The sequence below is a fragment of the Chelmon rostratus genome, chromosome 6, assembly GCF_017976325.1.
Source record: "Chelmon rostratus isolate fCheRos1 chromosome 6, fCheRos1.pri, whole genome shotgun sequence".
Lineage (NCBI taxonomy): Eukaryota > Metazoa > Chordata > Actinopteri > Chaetodontiformes > Chaetodontidae > Chelmon > Chelmon rostratus.
Genome location: NC_055663.1, coordinates 28,678,145 through 28,697,813, shown reverse-complemented (window position 1 = coordinate 28,697,813; position 19,669 = coordinate 28,678,145). Strand labels below are relative to the sequence as shown.

General features: G+C 48.2%; 1 protein-coding gene across 4 annotated transcripts in view; it reads right to left on the bottom strand.

Moving 5' to 3' along the window:
• Positions 1-1,700: 1,700 nt before the first annotated feature.
• spg11 (SPG11 vesicle trafficking associated, spatacsin) overlaps positions 1,701-19,669 on the bottom strand; it is a 23,477-nt gene continuing 5,508 nt past the window's right edge. Inside the window, exons 10-40 of one of the 4 annotated variants that reach the window (XM_041939589.1) lie at positions 19,071-19,246; positions 18,792-18,968; positions 18,245-18,316; positions 18,004-18,131; positions 17,568-17,746; positions 17,234-17,432; positions 16,758-16,961; positions 16,508-16,614; positions 15,965-16,110; positions 14,586-14,750; positions 14,353-14,419; positions 13,387-13,549; positions 13,061-13,269; positions 11,946-12,045; positions 11,266-11,425; positions 10,751-11,029; positions 9,511-9,711; positions 9,098-9,205; positions 8,232-8,397; positions 7,830-8,044; positions 6,934-7,678; positions 6,521-6,666; positions 6,200-6,404; positions 5,920-6,057; positions 5,034-5,218; positions 4,774-4,893; positions 3,852-4,020; positions 3,593-3,669; positions 3,355-3,510; positions 2,349-2,500; positions 1,701-2,246 (exon numbers count right to left, since the gene is read on the bottom strand). In XM_041939589.1, coding sequence (XP_041795523.1) covers positions 2,072-2,246; positions 2,349-2,500; positions 3,355-3,510; positions 3,593-3,669; positions 3,852-4,020; positions 4,774-4,893; positions 5,034-5,218; positions 5,920-6,057; positions 6,200-6,404; positions 6,521-6,666; positions 6,934-7,678; positions 7,830-8,044; positions 8,232-8,397; positions 9,098-9,205; positions 9,511-9,711; positions 10,751-11,029; positions 11,266-11,425; positions 11,946-12,045; positions 13,061-13,269; positions 13,387-13,549; positions 14,353-14,419; positions 14,586-14,750; positions 15,965-16,110; positions 16,508-16,614; positions 16,758-16,961; positions 17,234-17,432; positions 17,568-17,746; positions 18,004-18,131; positions 18,245-18,316; positions 18,792-18,968; positions 19,071-19,246 — 5,489 coding nt within the window. In that variant the 3' untranslated portion in view covers positions 1,701-2,071. Of the gene's footprint in view, positions 2,247-2,348; positions 2,501-3,354; positions 3,511-3,592; positions 3,670-3,851; positions 4,021-4,773; positions 4,894-5,033; positions 5,284-5,919; positions 6,058-6,199; positions 6,405-6,520; positions 6,667-6,933; positions 7,679-7,829; positions 8,045-8,231; positions 8,398-9,097; positions 9,206-9,510; positions 9,712-10,750; positions 11,030-11,265; positions 11,426-11,945; positions 12,046-13,060; positions 13,270-13,386; positions 13,550-14,352; positions 14,420-14,585; positions 14,751-15,964; positions 16,111-16,507; positions 16,615-16,757; positions 16,962-17,233; positions 17,433-17,567; positions 17,747-18,003; positions 18,132-18,244; positions 18,317-18,791; positions 18,969-19,070; positions 19,247-19,669 lie in introns of those variants that run through there. The other 3 variants (XM_041939591.1, XM_041939590.1, XR_006006911.1) reach the window with 3 other exon arrangements.

Below are 19,669 nucleotides of genomic sequence, written 5' to 3'. Positions count from 1 at the left end.
AGCGTCTGCTGGTTTTATACCAGTGAAGCTGCACAGTCCACTACATGGACCTGACAGCAATGTGACACCTGATGTCCTTCACCTGTCTGTCCCACATCTGCCTCACCCCTCGCCTGTCTGCCTCACCCCTCGCCTGTCATTCTAACATTCAAGGTTTTGTCCTTCATTTTAAAGGTCAAAGGTCACCATGTAACTTCCTGTTAAACTTGGGAGTAAATGTGAGCTGAAGACTTCCCTCTGCTCCACTGAGCATGATGTCACCTTCTGATTAATTTGCTAATTACGGCTGAATAATGAGATCATTGTCTTAATGACTCTCTCCATTAGAGACGTTAGTGCTGATAAACAGGCTCACAGAGACAGAAGGAAATCTGGTGTCGAGCAAATCAAACCTGTAACGAGCAGAAAGTGTCTTCTCCTGTGGAACCTCTGAAAGTATTAATGCTCGCTCGGCAGCCCGACTGTCATTTTGCACTTGTGTGTGTTTACCTGATAGCAGGAACATTGTCATACGCATGGCGTCCAGAGACAGATGGGTTTAATTCCAGGATTCTTCCCAGCATCCTCGGCTCAGCTCTGCACTCTGCAGTTATTAGCAGCGCTGCCTCCAGCTGTAATGAGCACAAACCAAACATAAAAGCAGAGCGTCTGCAAGCTTCAGCAAGTGGAAAGTGCAGAAAATTAAAAAGCTGATGGAGTAAAAACAAGGAATCCTACAGCTGCTGGAATCTCACATGTTCTCACCAAAATCAGGTCTGGAATCACCCTGACATATTTAAACATTTGAAGAGTCCGGCAGCTTTAATTAGCAGTGAAAGACTAATCAATATATCATGGTCTCATTGTATTGTTAATCTAAAAGTCCAACCTTAGCTGACAGCTGGAGCCTGATCACCTCCAGCACTGTTCACCTGGAGAGAGTGCAGACACTGCCATCTGCTGGAGGAACAGAGAACTGCAGCTTGATCACGGCAGAGAATTAATTACCAGAGATGATCCATATTTTAGAAAATGGATCCAAAGTCCATTAAAAAGTGGAATCACTTCACACTTGTCAGCTCAGTTTGACAGATGTTGCATGTTGCGAAGGTTCTGAGTCACTGTGAATGCATTTCTCATCATTTTAAGAACCAATCAATCAATTAATGGAGAAAATAATCAGCAGATTGATCCAGAATGAAAAGAATCAACCAGCTCCAACAGTAAAATCCTGCTTTGACAAGAACGACTGAGTCACAATAATCTAATGAGATCAGATAGAACAGGAGAACAGTCACAGGGACATTTTACTGCACTCAATACGTTTACTGTAATACTTCAAGTACATTTTACTGATTATACTTTTACTGCAGTAAAGGGTCTTTATGTTCAACTACATTTAGAAATATTTCACTTTTTACTGCAGTTATAATCACTAGTTACTGTTCAGATTCATTTCAGTTCAGTTTTTAAAATATGAATTTTATGAATTGGATGAAGTTAGGAGCTATTAAAATGAGCACCACATTGCTAACATTTAACTGCTGCTTACAGTGAATCCTGTTGTTGAAGTTTGACCCACACTGAGTCCCAGGAGTCAGGATACTACGAACCATTAAATCTCTGGGTGTGTGCTGTTGGACAGCTGTAAAGTACTAAACCACGACTATACCGGATCTGAGTTCCAGTTTCAGTCACTACACTGTGAGTCTGAGCGGGTATTCACTCTGTAGTGATTCACACTGAAAAGAGTCGGTCTGCTAATAAAACACAAAAATAAGGACGGTGGTGAGGGAGCTCAGAAATCTATTGATCTGCAGCATCTGATCAAAACGATCACAACAGCCTTTAATATCAGGGTCATTATGTCATGTGGTGAAGAGACTCTGGACTCTACAGTATTCAGGTCTTTCTCATTTATTCATAGAAACAGATAATTTTCAGTCGTCATTTTAATTCATCTCCACTGACGAGTTAGTTCAGTCAGAAAACACAAAGGTATTATTTTCTGTACGATTCCATTGACACGTTGTGTGTGTGCGTGTATTTCAGCCACTCGCTCTGTCAGTCAGTCACTGTTCAGTCAGTTCGGTCAGCTGGCCAGCCGGTCGTTCAGGTAGCTCGAGGTCTTGGCGTCCTGCAGCAGCGTTTTGGTGACATCGTACATGTTCTGCTGGTAGGCCAGCCTGTAGCGGCCGTACACGTCCTCGCAGTGCGTCAGCAGGCGCTTCACGTTCGGAGCGGTGCTGCTGGGGGCGCCGTCCAGCCTGAAACAGACACACAGGTGAGGTGAGATCCAGCTTTCAGGGGATTTCAGGTGATTTTCTGACATATCTGTGACAGACACGCGCTGCTTTCCGCTGTCTTACTTTCTGAAAATGTCCTCGAACAGGCTGGAGGTCAGTGGACGGAGGCGTTTCAGCTCCTCCAGGTAACCAAAGTCTCCATTCAGGATCACCTTCTGGTACAAAATCTCTGCCCAGTCTGGACTGTAGCTGTAGGCCTCCGACACCACAAACACCTGACAGACACAACGCAGGGAGGAAATGCACAGGCTGACTGCATGTGGAGGTCTGAGATTCTGGATCAGGACTGCTGGTCCCTCATAGAAAACTTTCAAAGACTGAATATGGTCACACGGTTTGACTAAAAAAGTTAGCATGTGACCATGTATTACAACCGTTAGCTTGTTAGCAGTTATTTAATCTAACATATAACATGTTAGCATGTTAACAGGCCAACATGTTGACATGCTAGCATGCTAAACATCAGTGTGTTAACATGCTAACTGTATGTGGGTGAACACATCGCTGTAAGTGTCACCATACAGTAAGTTAGCTTTTGAACATGCTAACTGCCATTAGTGCTAGAATCTGTATTAGTTAGGCTACGCTACTGTCAGAAAATACTGAGAAGTGTCCATTACAACGTCCCAAAGTCCACAGTGATGTCTTAAAATGTGTTTTGACCAACAGTCCAGAAGTAGTGGACAACAAGAGAAAAAGCTAACGCTCGCAGCTGTCGTTAGGAAACATGTTCATCATGATAGTTTGTGTTCCTGTCAGTCAGCTAACTTTACAATCGACTAATCGGGTCTGTCCTCCAGCACAGAGACGCAAATGTGACGCTAAGCTAGCGCCTGCTGCAATATCACACTAAATGAAAAATACAGGACAAGATTTCCTGTGAGAAAAAAGTAACTGATGATTGGACAGAAAACATTTCAGATGTAGAAAAGGAAACACAGAGTTTAGCATCCTCTCCTCGTGAATTTACTTCAGTGTTTCAGAGCAGGAAGGACTTCCTCAGCACCAGCGTCTTTTTGAAACTGGTTTCCAGCCTCAGACCGGTTGTAAAACGTGTCCATGAACACACCTGGAAGCATCGTGGCAGGGACGTGACGGCGCTCAGTAGCTCTGTGGGTCGCAGGTTGATGACGCGCAGGTCCGATCCCTGATTCAGGAAGTGAAGCTGAAGAGCGACCAGCTTGGCCGTTCGCACGCAGCGAGTCGCCTGACGCACACACGAGTCCTGGAAACACACACGCAGAGTTAATCTCTTCTCACCTGCGATATGACAGGTATCAGCAGAGGATGCAGAGCAGGTGAGGCACCTTGGAGAAGCTCTCTGCGGCGTCCTTCAGCAGATTCAACACTTTGACCAGCGAAGTCTTCAGATCAGGGCCGACGACTGTTCGGACAAAAGTTCAGTCAGAGTCAAACACAACAACGCGGCTGAGAGCTGCTGTTAGCTGTTAGCTGTCAGCGGTTAGCTGTTAGCTGTTAGCTGTCAGCTGTTAGCTGTCAGCGGTTAGCTGTTAGCTGTCAGCTGTTAGCTGTTAGCTGTTAGCTGTTAGCGCTGAGCTGGCTCACCCCAGGCCTGAGACTCGATGATCTTCAGCTGCGTTCTGGCCGCCATTTCGTGGTTTTCTCCGATCTCCCTCCTCATGCTGAAACACAGCGCCACCATGTTGTGCTTCTCGCTGTCTGCAGGGAGGCAGCGCTTTATGTAATCCAGCAGAGCCGTCTTCAGACTGGAGCTCTGTGCCAGCAGGGAAGGACGGGGATCAAGATCAGGATTAGGATGAGGATTAACACCAGCGGCAAAATTAGAATTAACACCCAGATTAAGATCAGGACTAAAATCAGAATGAAGATCAGGATTAAGATCAGGATTAAAACCAGGATGAAGATCACAATTAACATCCTGATTAAAACCAGGATGATGTCTCACTGCATGTTGCATGTGCATGTGTGTATTTCAGTGAATCAGTGATGGGTGAAATGCAGAGAATAATTTCCCAGTTTGGGATTAATAAAGTGAATACAATTAAATTTAAATTTAAAAAAAGGACCCGGATTAAGATCAGGACTAAAATCAGAATTAACACCAGGATAAAAATCAGAATGAAGATCAGGATTACGATCAGGATTAAAACCAGGATGAAGATCACAATTAAAATCCTGATTAAAACCAGGATTAGGACCCGGATTAAGATCAGGACTAAAATCAGAATGAAGATCAGGATTAAAACCAGGATGAAGATCACAATTAAAATCCTGATTAAAACCAGGATTAGGACCTGGATTAAGATCGGGACTAAAATCAGAGTAAAATCAGACACCAGGATAAAAATCAGAATGAAGATCAGGATTAAGATCAGGAAAAAAAAACAGAATGAACACAGGATTAAGACCAGGATGAAGATCGCGATTAAAACCAATATTAGGACCCAGATTAAGATCAGGACTAACAGTGGGACAACAGTGTGTGTGTGAGAGTGTGTGTGTCCACCTGTCCTCTGTCTGTTTCTACTTTCTTCCTCAGCAGCATCTCAAAGCGATGACTCTGATGCAGCAGGTCAAAGACGTACGTCATCTCATTATACCTGCCAATACCTGTGAGCAGACGCACCTGCAGAGACACACACACACACACACACACACACACACACACACACACACACACACACAGAAGAAAAGGAAAAAAAGTGAGCTAAAATCAAATTTCTGACCAATCATCGGTGAGTCTGAGCATCAGTGGGCGGGGCTTACCAGCAGGCTGTAGTGCTCTCCCGGGGCGAGGTAGGCGTGGCTGAGGTGACGGGCAGCTTGGAGCACTCTGACAATGCCCTCCATGTTACAGGTGAGGCTGAAACAGTCGTGAGCCACGATCAGCAACTCTACAACTGGAGCACAGCAGGAGACAGACGACCTGTTACCAGAGGACTGGAGACCCTCTGTGGAGCCACCGGAGCCACAAACACAGAACACAGAACCGCGGAGACAGAACCAAACAGTGAACCTGCTGACGAGGGAACAAAATATATCAGCTGATGTGTGTGCATGTGTGTCTCTTTGTCTGTGTGTGTCTGTCTGCGTGTGCATGTGTGTCTGTGCGTGTGTGTGTGTCTCTCTCTGTCTGTGTGCATGTGTGTCTGTGTGCATGTGTGTCTGTGTGCATGTGTGTGTGTCTGTGTGTCTCTTTGTCTGTGTGTTTGTGTGTGTGTGTACATGTGTGTCCGTGTGTTTGTGTGTCTGTGTGTCTCTCTCTGTGCATGTGTGTCTGTGTCTGTCTCTGTCTGTGTACATATGTGTGTGTCTCTCTGTACATGTGTTTGTCTGTGTGTGTGTGTGTGTGTCTGTGTGCCTCTTTGTGCCTTTATCTGTATGTGTCTGTGTGTCTCTCTGCATGTGTGTGTCTGTGTGTGTCTCTGTGCATGTGTGTGTCTGTGTGTGTCTCTGTGCATGTGTGTGTCTGTGTGTGTCTCTCTGTACATGTGTGTGTGTGTGTGTGTCTGTGTTTGTGTGTGTCTCGCTCTGTACATGTGTGTCTCTGTGTCTGTGTGTGTCTGTGCGTGTCTGTGTGTCTGTGTGTCTGTGTGTGTGTGTGTGTGTGTCTGTGTGTGTGTGTGTGTGTGTGTGTGTGTGTGTGTCATACTGCAGCTCAGGTCTCTCAGTGGAACATTGTTGAGGTTTTCCAGCAGTTTGACTCCCACCAGGTTTGGATCGTCACACAGTTTGATCAGCTGGACCAGCGAGTCCCGGCCCTCCTCCGGCCTGAATACCTGCCTCTCTGCTGGGTCACACACACACACACACACACACACACACACACACACACACACATCAAACCATCTGAAGGTAAGATGTCCCAGCTGTCTAACTGGACTTTGATAACAGGACTGAGAACGTGCAGACCGCAGCGGTCCTGGTCTCACCGGGCTGCAGCTCCTGGGTGGGGGCCAGCAGCGCCTGGACCACGGCGGAGGAGACCAGCTCGGCCACAGTGTCCGCAGAGAGACCCTGAGCTTTGACGAAGGCCTGAGCCTTCCTGAAGCGCTCCGGCTGGTCCGACAGCAGCAGCTTCTCCAGCACCGAGCGAGGTTCCTCCCTGCAGATCTGACTGAAGGAACACTGCAGCTCCTGAACGGAACAGAGAGACAGAACGTGCACACGGGTTCACCACAGCGGGAACACTGCACAACCTTCATCACATCCTTCTTTTATTTCAGCGGTGGAAACCTGTGATGGGCCGATACCTTGGAGAGCTGGTACAGGCTGAGGACCTGTTTGCAGTAGTTGTTGCCGTGGCGACACTGTTCCACCAGTTTCTGGAGCTGGACGGCGACCTCGTCATCGGGCGGGGGGAGCATCACGAAGGACAGCAGGCTGCTGATAGAGGGAGCTGGAGGAGAGAGGAGGAGGAGGAGGTCAGTTCTAAGGTTTTAATTGATACGTCCAGCTGTGACATCACAACCAGCAGAGCTGCAGACCCCCATCAAGGTTTACACTGGACCTGTTCAGACACCTTAAGAAGGGGGTCCAACAGAGCTCACAGCCACACACACAACCATGAACTTCTGTGTTCAGGTGTGTGTTTGGCAGCAGGTAAATGTGTTCAGGTGAGCAGCACATTGTGATAACAGAGGTTATATGTATAAAAGCAGCTCACAGCTCGTCACGCTCTTCGTCGGCAGAGCTTCTGAGGCCTCTTCCTGTGTTTCAGGGCTCAGTTCTCCAGAGGCCAGTCCTCGGCAGCGCAGCACCACCCACATGTCGGGGTGGTGCAGGGAGAAGTAACGGCAGACCCGGCTGGCTTCGTGAATGCTGCCTTCATCTAGCAACTGTCCGGTCAGCGCGGCCAGAATGCTCCTCCCCTCTGGACTCAAGGCCGAGTCCATACTCAGGTCCTCCTGCTCCTCAGAGGGACCAGGGAGTCCCTCCAGACTGAGACGCTCCTCTGTGTTCAGGCCTGATATGTTGGAGAAGGAGAATTCCTTCATGAGCACTTCGTACGTGTTCATCTCAGGCGTGATGGGGGGCGGCTGCAGGTTGAAAACGCTGTCCTTCTCCACGGCGACGGTGAGGACACGTTGGCGGACTCGGCTCATCCACAGTTTCTTCTCCAGGCTCTCCAGCTGGTCCACGGGAGCCGGGATGAGCAGCGAGAGCCAGTGAGCGGCGAGGCAGAGCAGCAGGCAGCGGTCCCGGACGTCCAGCAGCACGGTCTGAGCCTTGATAGCCCCGGACGAGTCCGCCGTCCCACTTTCAGCCTGGGACAGGAAGAACTGGGAGGCTGATTCTGGATCAGCGCCCTCAGCCTTCAGCTGCTCATGACATTTCCTCCAGAAACTCACTCGTGTCTCCAACCGTCTCCACTGCCGCTTGGACTTCTGGGAGTTCACTTCCTGGAGAAGCTACATGGAAGGCAGCAAAATGTCAGAAACCATTGTGAAATAATTATCATACTGGATTCTTTCATTAACAACACTGAATGATTCTGATTGAGATTCTTCTCAGTGACACTGGAAACACGAATCTCGATGTGCAATGTGTGGTGGATCAGACCTGACTGAGCAGCAGGTGGTGGACGGACAGGCCGGCCAGCTGGGCCACCTGCCGCGCCTGACTGTAGCGTCCCCTGGCCTGCAGACCGTCCACTGCCGCCAGAAACTCCTCCTGCTGGACAGAAGGAGAAGCGCACTGCAGCAGCCTGGGAGACAGGCCGACCTCTGACCCCTGCAGCAACTGACTGAGCTGACTCAGCTTCCTGAAGTCCAGACCTACACACACACACACACACACACACACAAAGTGTTTCTGACCATCAGCAGAAAGACTCGAAGCCTATGAGCAGATCTGAGGTCAGCGGAGAGCAGCTGTGTCTGTGTTGATAGTAACTGGATAATGATCTGACAGACTCTAACATGATCTGAGATCAGTCTACGATGTGACGGACTCCGAACTCACCGTTGGATTTGAGGAGTTTGTCGACGTCGGCCAGAAGCTGCAGCAGCCGGTGGAGGTCGTACTGAGAGGAGCAGTGCTGCAGCATGGTGAGGAGTAGCACGGAGGCCTGGCTCTCCACCCACTGCAGGGGGAGTCCACCAGATGGCGCTGGTCCTCCATTTCTCTGCTGCATCAGTGTAAAGACAGAGATTAGACAACTGAACTCAGACTTCATGCCAAAAGGAGAGAGACCTGTTCCTGTTCCCTGCTCCTGTTCCTGCTCTTGTTCTCTGCTCACTGCTCCTGTTCCTGCTCTTGTTCTCTGCTCCTGCTCCTGCTCCTTGCTCCTGCTCCTTGCTCCTGCTCACTGCTCCTGCTTCCTGCTCTTGTTGTCTGCTCCTGCTCCTTGCTCCTGTTCCTGCTCCCTGTTCCCTGCTCATGTTCATGTTCATGTTCCTGCTTCTTGCTCCTTGCTCCTGCTCACTGCTCCTGTTCATGTTCCTGCTACTGCTACTGCCCCTGCTCCTGGGTGATCCATGAGGCTCTTTGTCTTTGTCTCTGCTCCTTCACCAGTGAGACTCCATCGCTACTGTTACCTCAACAAGATAATGTATTGATCCAAAGAGGGGCCACCTGAGACCACATTCTGACCTGAGGTCACAACAACCTCAACAGTGAATGCCAAGAACCAAGAAAGAGTTTTCAGACCTGCATCTCCTGTGGGGGAGGGTCAGGGTTAGGGTTAGAGAGGTGCGGGGAGGGTGAGAGTCAGGGTTAGGGAGGTGCAGGACCTCAACCAGTTCTACATCCATTCAATGCAGTGCACCTTGAACTGAATCTTTTGACGATGTGAAAAAGAAAAGGCAGATTTGTGCAGGTTTCCTTACAGAGACGAGCATCCTCTGAAAGTCCAGCAGTTTAGCTTTGGCCTCAGCGAAGTTCCTGTAGTCACAACACAACTCAAACATCCTCAGCACCAACACCAGAGGACAGTCCTGAGACACAAACACAGGGACAGATGTCTGAGTTACTCACTTGTACTCATGGCCTGAAGTTATTATCTGAATATTAGATGATCAGTTGGTAACAGTTATTAAGGGTTAGGGTGGTGTCACTAAGATTATAATTCATGTGCAAAAACTTCCTTCCTTAATATCAATGTGCAGTGATCAGGAGGTTATTGAGGGACAGCTCTTAATGTCCTAATAGTTGTAGAATGTGGTGATGAAGAATAAACGAATTAGATAAGAATTATTGGTGAAAATGTATTTCTGTCTTTCCTCTCGTCTCTCGTTTTTACCCTCTGGAAGAGCTCGAAGCCTCGGAGGAGGGGCCTGATATGGCCCCGCCCCAGCAGCGTCCTCCAGATGATTGACAGGTCGTGCAGGGTCCACTCGTGGTGCTGGGGGGCTTCGACCAGGTGGGAGGTGGCTTCACCAGCTGTGACGTCATCGACAGAGGTCAACACCCACACACACAGACAGGGCAGCAGCTCCGCCTCCTGTCAATCAAGCAGGTTTGACCACATGAACTACAGCGTGTGTAACCTCTAAATGAAAAAGCTTTATTTGTATTTTCCTGTGGCTGCCCCCGACAGTCCAGGAGCCATGAAACTCATCCACAGATGGAGACGTTTAGTGTGGGGGCTGCAGACTGTAACTGAGCAGTGTAGAGTGGCTCTAAACAGATAAAAGCAAGCCTAAACACATGCTAACATGCTAAGCAGGAACAATGCCGACCACCTTAGCTTAGTTTGTTAGCACGCTAACATGAGCTAAACACATGCTAACATGCTCAGCAGGAACAACGCCGACCACCTTAGCTTAGTTTGTTAGCACGCTAACATGAGCTAATTAGCAGTAAACACAAAGTCCAGATGAGGCTGACGGGAATGATGTCATCTGTTCTGCAGGTATTTGATCATAAAGTACAGAACAGATTAACATGTTGACCTGATGGTGGCGCTAGACGGACAGTCAGAGGATCAATTAAGTTATTACAGTTCATCCTGGGTGGAACATGAACTTTATCAAATCGATTTGATCAAATTCTTGTCATGACTCAGCTTCACTCAGTGACACATCTCATCACAGACACTTCAGAGCATTACTGCTTCACACTCTGTGCAGCTCTGTTCATTTTAAACTTTATTCTCTTTTTGATTTTTGACCTTGGCAGGATGTTTTTATTTTTCTCATACTGATTATTTTTCTGCAACAAAACACAGTTTTATTTATACAACGCAAACAGAACTAAACTGTCACAAACTAAATGAGACACTGAAAACCTGCAGTCGGTAAGAGTTATTATTATTTTTATTACAGGTGTCCTTCTCTGTGTGTTTCGAGGGAATTTGGAGTCGACAGGAGGCCGACACAGTTAACACAGGATGGAAGGTCAGGTTTGTTTTTTTTTTGATGGATCATTTGGACGGATCTTATCTTGTGATCTTAGTATTGATCAAATTAGTAATTTGCATCTCTGATGTAATGTAGAGCTATGAATAAGTAGCAGGAATCACACGTATTTTGTCTGTTTACCTGTTGACAGGCAGCCATGACAGCCAGTGTTGGGCAGCGTTGCACCAGTGCCTCCTGCAGCAGGTACCTGCAGGGCGCCGCCTCCTCCTGGCTCTGCAGGAGGACCTGGAACAGCTCCCTGGGGTGCTCCTGGCTCCTGGGGGTCTCCTCAGTCCTCAGAGACCCTGACTGCTCCTCAGAGCCACAGCTCCTCCTCCGACCGTACACCTGCAGGTCCTGAAACGCCAGACTCAGGTGGGCCTGCAGGGCGGGACCAAACTGAGCTACCAATGACCTCACCTGGAGGAAGAACCAAATATGGAGTGAGGAAGGAGTCTGACAGGATATGAACAGAGATAACATGACAGTATAAATGACACTATAGCACGTTTTAAATCGATTCAGTGAAAATAACTCTGGAAGTTATAACGCTCAGAAATGCAACAGACTGCAGTAACACGTTCTGACCAGCTGTCCATGGTGGTGCTGTGCACACAAAGCGTTAATGCAAGGATGCTGTGGAGGTGTGTGTTCACCTGCTGTGGCGGGAAGTTGTGCAGCTGGACGAACAACAGGAAATGGATAAACTGTCCGTCATCAGCACAGTGGGCGGGGTAAACAGAGCTAAGCTTCAGCCTGTGGAGCTGACAGAACTGAACGGGCAACGCCCACTCCTGAGATGCCTCATAAGACGACCTGATACACACGCACGCACACGCACGCATGGACGCACGCACGCACACACACACACACACACATAAATATGTATAACCTGGTTTTCGGACAGCAGAGACTGAACTTTTCTCTATTTCAGATCTTGCAGCTCTAAAACAAGCGCCCCAGAAGTTTAAAACACACATGTTCAGTTCAGTCACATGACTGATGTGCAGAATGAATTCTGGGAAAAGGTGGATTATACTGAATGTATCAAAACAAAAACATTTTCAGCATTAAAAAAGCACCAACAGCAAAAAAACAGAAGACTGGAAGAGAGGAAATACACACAAAAACAGGATGAATCAGCAAAAAAAGTCTGTTTCAAGTTAAAGATCTGGTTTCCTCTGCAGTGAATAATATCTGAGAATTAATAACAACTTCAACAAGGTGAAATTTATAAAAGCTGATTCACTTATTCTATATGAAGATTCTGATTCAGCCAACATGCTAACATGAAGCGGAAAGAGAAGAACATTCAGTACTGTGCAGAGGGTCAAACCTGCTGATGCCCTTCTGCTCCAGGCTGTCCGTCACTGCAGCTTCCAGGTGGCCAATCAGCTCCTCTGCTGCTCCAGGCTCCGCCTCCGCCAGCTTTACACCTTTGCACATCGAAAAGAGACAAATCAGAGTGTTTATTCAATGTGTGTAGATGCTGTGCAGCATCAGTGTGTGTGTTGTGTTTACCCAGTGTGTGTAGATGCTGTGCTGCAGTGTGTGTTGTGTTTACCCAGTGTGTGTAGATGCTGTGCAGCAGAGTGTGTGTTGTGTTTACTCAGTGTGTGTAGATGTTGTGCAGCAGAGTGTGTGTTGTGTTTACCCAGTGTGTGTAGATGCTGTGCTGCAGCAGTGTGTGTGTTGTGTTTACCCAGTGTGTGTAGATGCTGTGCTGCAGTGTGTGTGTTGTGTTTACCCAGTGTGTGTAGATGCTGTGCTGCAGTGTGTGTGTTGTGTTTACCCAGTGTGTGTAGATGCTGTGCTGCAGTGTGTGTGTGTGTTGTGTTTACCCAGTGTGTGTAGATGCTGTGCTGCAGTGTGTGTGTGTTGTGTTTACCCAGTGTGTGTAGATGCTGTGCTGCAGTGTGTGTGTGTGTTGTGTTTACCCAGTGTGTGTAGATGTTGTGCAGCAGAGTGTGTGTTGTGTTTACCCAGTGTGTGTAGATGCTGTGCTGCAGCAGAGTGTGTGTTGTGTTTACCCAGTGTGTGTAGATGTTGTGCTGCAGCAGTGTGTGTGTTGTGTTTACCCAGTGTGTGTAGATGCTGTGCTGCAGTGTGTGTTGTGTTTACCCAGTGTGTGTAGATGCTGTGCTGCAGTGTGTGTGTGTGTTGTGTTTACCCAGTGTGTGTAGATGCTGTGCTGCAGTGTGTGTGTGTGTTGTGTTTACCCAGTGTGTGTAGATGTTGTGCAGCAGAGTGTGTGTTGTGTTTACCCAGTGTGTGTAGATGCTGTGCTGCAGTGTGTGTTGTGTTTACCCAGTGTGTGTAGATGTTGTGCTGCAGCAGTGTGTGTGTTGTGTTTACCCAGTGTGTGTAGATGCTGTGCTGCAGCAGTGTGTGTGTTGCGTTTACCCAGTGTGTGTAGATGCTGTGCTGCAGCAGTGTGTGTGTTGTGTTTACCCAGTGTGTGTAGATGCTGTGCTGCAGCAGTGTGTGTGTTGCGTTGGCTCCAGTGCTGCAGGATGGTCATGATGGCTCTGACGTCGACCCTCAGCTTCAGGCTGCAGACTCCCAGCAGCTCACAGAAACAAACACTCGCTGACGCCACAGACGGCACATTGAAACACTGCAGGGTCAACCTGTACACCTGCTGCCAGGTGTGCTGCAGCCTAAAACACACACACAGATTATTAATGTGGTGCAACAGAACAATGTCTTCTCTTCTTTCCGGTTACATTTGTCATTTCTCTGGGCTGAACAGCTCTAGTTAAGTGCGTTATACCCACAGCAGTGCGACGTCGCTGCAGCCGCTCAGCTGCTGGACGAGGAAGGTGGCGTATGCAAATGATGGTCGGCCATGACGGAGGTAATACAGGAAGTCCAGGTTCTCCACCAGAGCGTACCTGTTGACCAGGTGTGGGCTGGAGAAATGAGGCAGCTCTGATGTTTCTGTGGAGAACAGTCACAGTCAGCTGAGTGCACATGTTCGCTCAGTCGTAGATCCTTAAGCTTTCTATGTGTTCTTATTTCTGACGACCGAGCTTCATGTGCTACTGCTACTACTGTTACTGAGCTAAACCAACAAAAAGGTTAACATGACAAACTATGAGAGCAAGTATAGAATCTGCTCTGCACATCAGAAAAAAACAAGTCTGAACACATGCATTAAAATCATCAGGACAAAATGTCTACAGTCAGGCTAGCGGCGCGGAGAGGCTGGGCTAAATGCTAACATCAGCATGCTAAGACGCCTTTGTTGGCAGAAAACACTTTGAACTGGTCTTCTCTCCACGCTGCATGAAGTAAAAGAGACCTGATTCATCGCACCGTGATTGTAATTCTTCAGAGAATTAGCACTCTCAAATCTACGAGAAGAATTTCTTCAACAAGAGCTGAGGCTGATGAGAGTGTCATTAGTTCTGCAGGTATTTGACCAAAAACTAAAGTACCGTACACATTAACATGTTGACCTCATGGTGGCGCTAGATGAAAAGTCAGAGGATCACCAAAATCAGCAGGATTGATTGTCTGGAAATGTGACTGTAAGAAATTTCATGGTCATCAATCCAGCAGCTGCTTGATATATTTCAGTTTGGACCAAAGTTGAGGACCAACCGGCTGACAGTATCATCACAGTTATGTTACTATAATGACTAAAAACATGAACACTTGTGGTCAGTGAAGGGAGCTTCCTGGATCGTTCCTGGGGTCATGACCTCACAGTGACCTTAAAGGTGGTTTTCAGAGCTCACCTGTGGAGTTGAGAGTGTTTGCTGCCTGCCAGCTGAACAGCCTGGACGGGTCCAGAGGATGGAGTGACTGGAAAACACACCAACAGTCTGTAACAGGCAGGACAACTGACCGAGGACTGACAGAGTCCTCGTCAAAAACCAAAAGCAGCTCCACCGGCGAGGAGAGCAGCACAGGAACAGGATGAATTCTGGGACAGTTTAATGAGGACCACGGCTGACAGACGTGAATGTACCTGCAGGAGGTGGTAGACAGAGACATCAGAGGACGAGCTGCTTCCTCGGGGCCCGGCGGGGAACAGGGCGGCCCTCAGTTTGGGATGCGGGGCCAGCGCCATCTTCAGGAGCTGGGGGTCAACTATCCTCTCTGACCGTCCTGACCTTTCACCCTGAACAACCACCTGCACACAGGAGGCACATCAAGGACTGTTCAAGGCCAAACCAGACAGATCGTCTCTTATATCTCAGCCTAGGAGACATCACTACAGACTGATCACAGACGAAATGAAATAGAGATTTCAAGTTTTCCACAGGTCATTGGTTAGTGGGGGAGACGTGGTCTGCCTACTGATTAATGTTTAGCTCTGCTTTTGGTCTCCTCCACCTCCTGAGGGAAACATCTGGCTCTTTAGCATCTAAACGCTCCACTATGTTCACTGTGCCTGTCTGCTGTTTGCTGCTCGGCAGGTCGTGATCAGTGGCTTCATCAGAGTGCGTTAGCTGAAGACAGCTGCCTGCCACTGGGGACGCCCCAGCAGCTCTCCCAGGGTTTAGGTCCAGCCCGGGCTTCGCTGCATGTCATCTCCTCTCTCTAACAACCTGTCAATATCAAACCTAAAGCAGAAAAAGAGGAAAAGAAAACTGCTGCTGCTGGAAATCAGGCTGACGAGAACACTAAGACTGAACCAAAACCCTAAATGTGCCAATAAAACAGAATCCTCAGGTCAAAGTAGCTCGATCGCTCTGCAGAGCTGACGGGAAGTCCACAGTGTCTGAGTCACACCTGTCATTTCACCAACTGTTCAAACATGTACTGATTAGAGCAGCTCTCACGCTACGCTTCATAAATGAGTTAGCTTTTGTCGTGATGTTAGCAGGACTATCCTGGTTTCAGGTGAGACATCACGTCTCAGATATAATAACCTGCAGGAGATGCTGCCATGTGATCAGCTGACTGATGAGCCCATATTTTTAAAGGCTGTGGTCTCAGTGGTCTTCAAGCTGTGATGTTCAGGGACAGTCATCAGTGTGTACCTGTAATACAGACTCCGTACGAAGGTGCTGCTTCACTGAGCTGTACATAGGTATAAACATGTCTTCTGCAGAGCTGGTCCCGCCCACAGACGGAGACACGAGGTCGAGGCGGAAAGTTAATGATGACGACACTGCTGAACATTTTCTTTCTTTTCTTCTTTAAAAGCGCTGAAGAGGAACCTCACAGCGAGCATCCATGTGTTTGGTTTGTGCCTGTTGTGTGTGTGTGCTCTTCCAAACACTTCACGACTGCACCTCCTCCAACGAATTATTAAATCTTGTTTCACACTAAATCAGAGGGAGAAGTACATGTGCATGTCGGCTGTGCGTTTCCAGTGAACCCGGGGGGTTCAGAGGTTACCTGGTCGATTCCTCCGGGGGCAAACATGACAGCAGCCAGGACGAGCAGACTGTGTCCCTCTAACAGCAGGCTGCTGAGAGACGCCTGGCTGCCCGGCAACAGCACCTGAGCACTGGTTAAACTGGCCTGGAAGACCAGACCTGGATCTGGAGCGACACACAGTGACAGAGAGCCGCTCACATTATGTTTACATGTACGAGGAGTTTCATTCAACATATGATGAATAAATAATAAATAATAATAAATTAATAATAACTACATTAGCTGAGCTAGACTGAATAAAACTATGCTAAAATAAAAACATACTAAATTAAGTCGGAGTCTGTGTGATGTCATCTATCTGCTCTAATCTTATATTCTACGTTACATTCGTCTTACATAAATTATTAACTATTAATTATCAAGTAATCTGATAATGAATAATGAAAAGTGGCCGTCATCATTTCCGCCCAGGTCTTTAAATGTTATCATGATATTCAGTCTCATACGATGACCTACACCACGTTTTAGGCAGGACCCGATGCTGCAGCAGTCCTGCATTACCTGACAGATCTCTGGTGATCTCCTGGATCTTCACCATCATCTCAAACCAGGGCTGGCTCTCAGACAGGCTCTGATTGGTCAGGAGGGGACAGTTTCTGGGTGTCAGCCTGTGGAGGAAGGACAAAGACTTTATTAGCAGCTAATTAACATAACTGGCATTTCACAATCAGCAGCAGCTGTAGAACCGAAAAACAGCGAAAGAAAAATACGAAGAACGATGAGAACTTCATATCGTCTTGACAACACACACCTGTAGTGCTCCAGGTAGGTGTAGAGCAGGTACTGCAGGCTGCGGCCCAGGCAGAAGGTGATGAAGAGGCTGTGGAGGTCGAGGCCGAGCGGGGTGCGGTACTGAAGGACGGGCGGAGATGAAGCCATCACTCCTCCACCCTGAGCCAGACGCCACAACAGCTGCTCCAAGTCTGCCAGCTCCTCTGGGATGAACAGACGCCTCCTGGTGGACAAACACAGGCGAACCAGCAGGAAGTCTGTTCAACAGGAATCCAACTTTAAAACTGTGCATAGTGACTAGTTTATATTTAGTGCGTGTCCTGATTGGACAATTTTTGATAATTTGAGGTCTTTCAGAGAAAAGGCCAGTGGAGGTCTTGAGAACTGGAAAAGCACATGAATGCACATGCACATGCATCAATATGCAATGTGCAAACATCAATCAAGTCAGGTCTCTTATAAGAAACTAGAGAGAGGTGAAAATGGTGGCTGCACCTGGCCAGCAGGTCCAGGATGTTCTCCCTCATGTAGGTGCTGCAGACTGTGTTGTTGTTGACCAGCTCTGGGGTTAACTCAGGCCACCAGGAGGCGCCGGAGGTCTCGCTGTTCCAGTCGATCCAGTCGACCACCCGGCGTCGGTCGTGCAGGGCAGTCAAGTAACGCCACAACATCGCCGAGTCACAGGAACTCAGCTCTAATGAAACAAAGACACAGAGAGAAAGAAAACAAGGACTCTGTTGAAGGCCATGAAATGTTCCAAACACGCAGAATGAATTTCGACTTTTAGGAACCGCTGAGGGATCGTTGCTCTGGTTAAAACGTCTTATACCTGTGTGCTGGAGTCTGGACAGGAGGACGGCGGTCTGGCAGCTCTGGTCCCAGTTCCTCACCCAGTCCAGTCGGAGGTTCCTCCACAGCCCCCTGTTCTCCTCAGACCTCTTCTGTCCCACCAGCTCCTCCAAAACCTCCTCACCACCACCGGCCTCCCTGCAGATCATCTGTACCGCCCTGTGAAGAAGGAGCAAGGACAGGTGAGCCAGGACACAGAAAGTGTCATGATTCTTAAGGTCGAGACAGAGACTAGAGCTCATTTCTATTCATCAGAATAAAATAGATGAAGGAGAGTCATGTGGAAGATTCGTGGGGTGATCGGACACGGAGGTGGCTGAACAACAAACACAGAAGGAAGTGTGCAAAGGATTGAAGGCTTTAGTGTTGTTATGGTAACAGAAGGCACATGAGCAAAACCAGCGTAGCATCTTTACCTGCGTGATGTGGTATCAGCAGGGCAGCGGGATGCAGGCAGCGATCCCAGCTTCTCCATCTCCCTCATGAACGCCACACTCTGCATCTCCTCCTCTGGAAAACAACTCTGCCCTGACAGCTCCGCCACCTGATCAATCCAACCAATCAGAGGCCTCAAAGACGAGTAAGGATATAATGCTAGCAGAAACACAGGACTGCTCAAACGCATTAAAAATGTTGGAGGCTTGACTGTAAACTCACCACAAACTCTCGGAGGTCGTCGTCGTCAGTGTAGAGGCAGATACTGTGGAGCTGCTTCTTCACACTGAAACCCTGAAAACACGAAAAGCTTCACTCAGTTTGACTAACTGACAAGCTGCTCAGCTGTGTTTCCACTGAATGTTAACATTTAGCTGACTGCTAATCTTGGCATGCTATCATGCCTACTGTATGAAACAGACCCTGAACTTGTTGCCTTTATTCTGAGAGTAAGATGAAGATCAATAAGAATCTAAAGTCTGTGAGTTAAACACAGAGCTGGAGTCTACACTAGCCAGGCTAGCTGGTTTCCCCCTACTTCCAGTCTTTATGCTAAGCTAGGCTAACCACATCCTGACATCTGACTCTCAGAAGGAGAGCTAAAAGATATATTTGTCAAATGTTGGACTATTCACATATTTTAACAAGTGTTGAATTTCATCATGAATTTTGGCATGAATCTTTCAGCGAGTTAGCATAGCAACTTTAGCATGCTAAAATGTGTACAGCTGCTAACTGTTGACTGATTCCTACAGTGAAGCGTTCTGACCATGTTGGTGAGGAGCTTCTTGGCGGTCTGCAGGTCTCGGCGCCGCAGGCAGGTGAAGACCTGACGCAGACCCTCCATCTTCAGAGCGGACAGATGCTGCTCTGGACGGCTCCGCCTCCGCAGGACGGCTTGAGCTCTAGGGATCTGATTGGTCAGGATAGACTGACGGACTACTTCCTGCAGCACACACATGCAGTATGTAGACACAGAGTTATGAGACACTTTTCACTTTCACTATCTGTCCCCAAACAGAAAGACGCAAATATGACGTAATGTCACCTCTGTCTGCAGCTGCTCCCACTCGTCCCCCTGAGCCTCCTCCTGAGCGGGATCGGCAGAACTGGTGCTGGAGGTATCGCCCCCTGCAGGCCAGGGGTATCTCTTCATGTAGCTCCTCAGTTCGGTGACATACCGGTCCAGAACGTCCACACAGCTCCGCACGTCTGCATCTTCATCTGGAGACACAACAGACCAGCTTTAACTCTCAGAAAATAAAACATTTAAAACCGAACTGTGGACAGACGTCTCTGTTGTCTTCTGTTGGACAGGACAGAGGAGTGTGTTGTCTTACGGCGTTTGATGGACAGGACAGAGGAGTGTGTTGTCTTACGGTGTGTGTTGGACAGGACAGAGGAGTGTGTTGTCTTACTGTGTGTGTTGGACAGGACAGAGGAGTGTGTGTTGTCTTACGGTGTGTGTTGGACGAACAGAGGAGTGTGTGATGTCTTACGGTGTGTGTTGGACAGGACAGAGGAGTGTGTTGTCTTACGGTGTGTGTTGGACAGGACAGAGGAGTGTGTGTTGTCTTACGGTGTGTGTTGGACAGGACAGAGGATTGTGTTGTCTTACGGTGTGTGTTGGACAGGACAGAGGAGTGT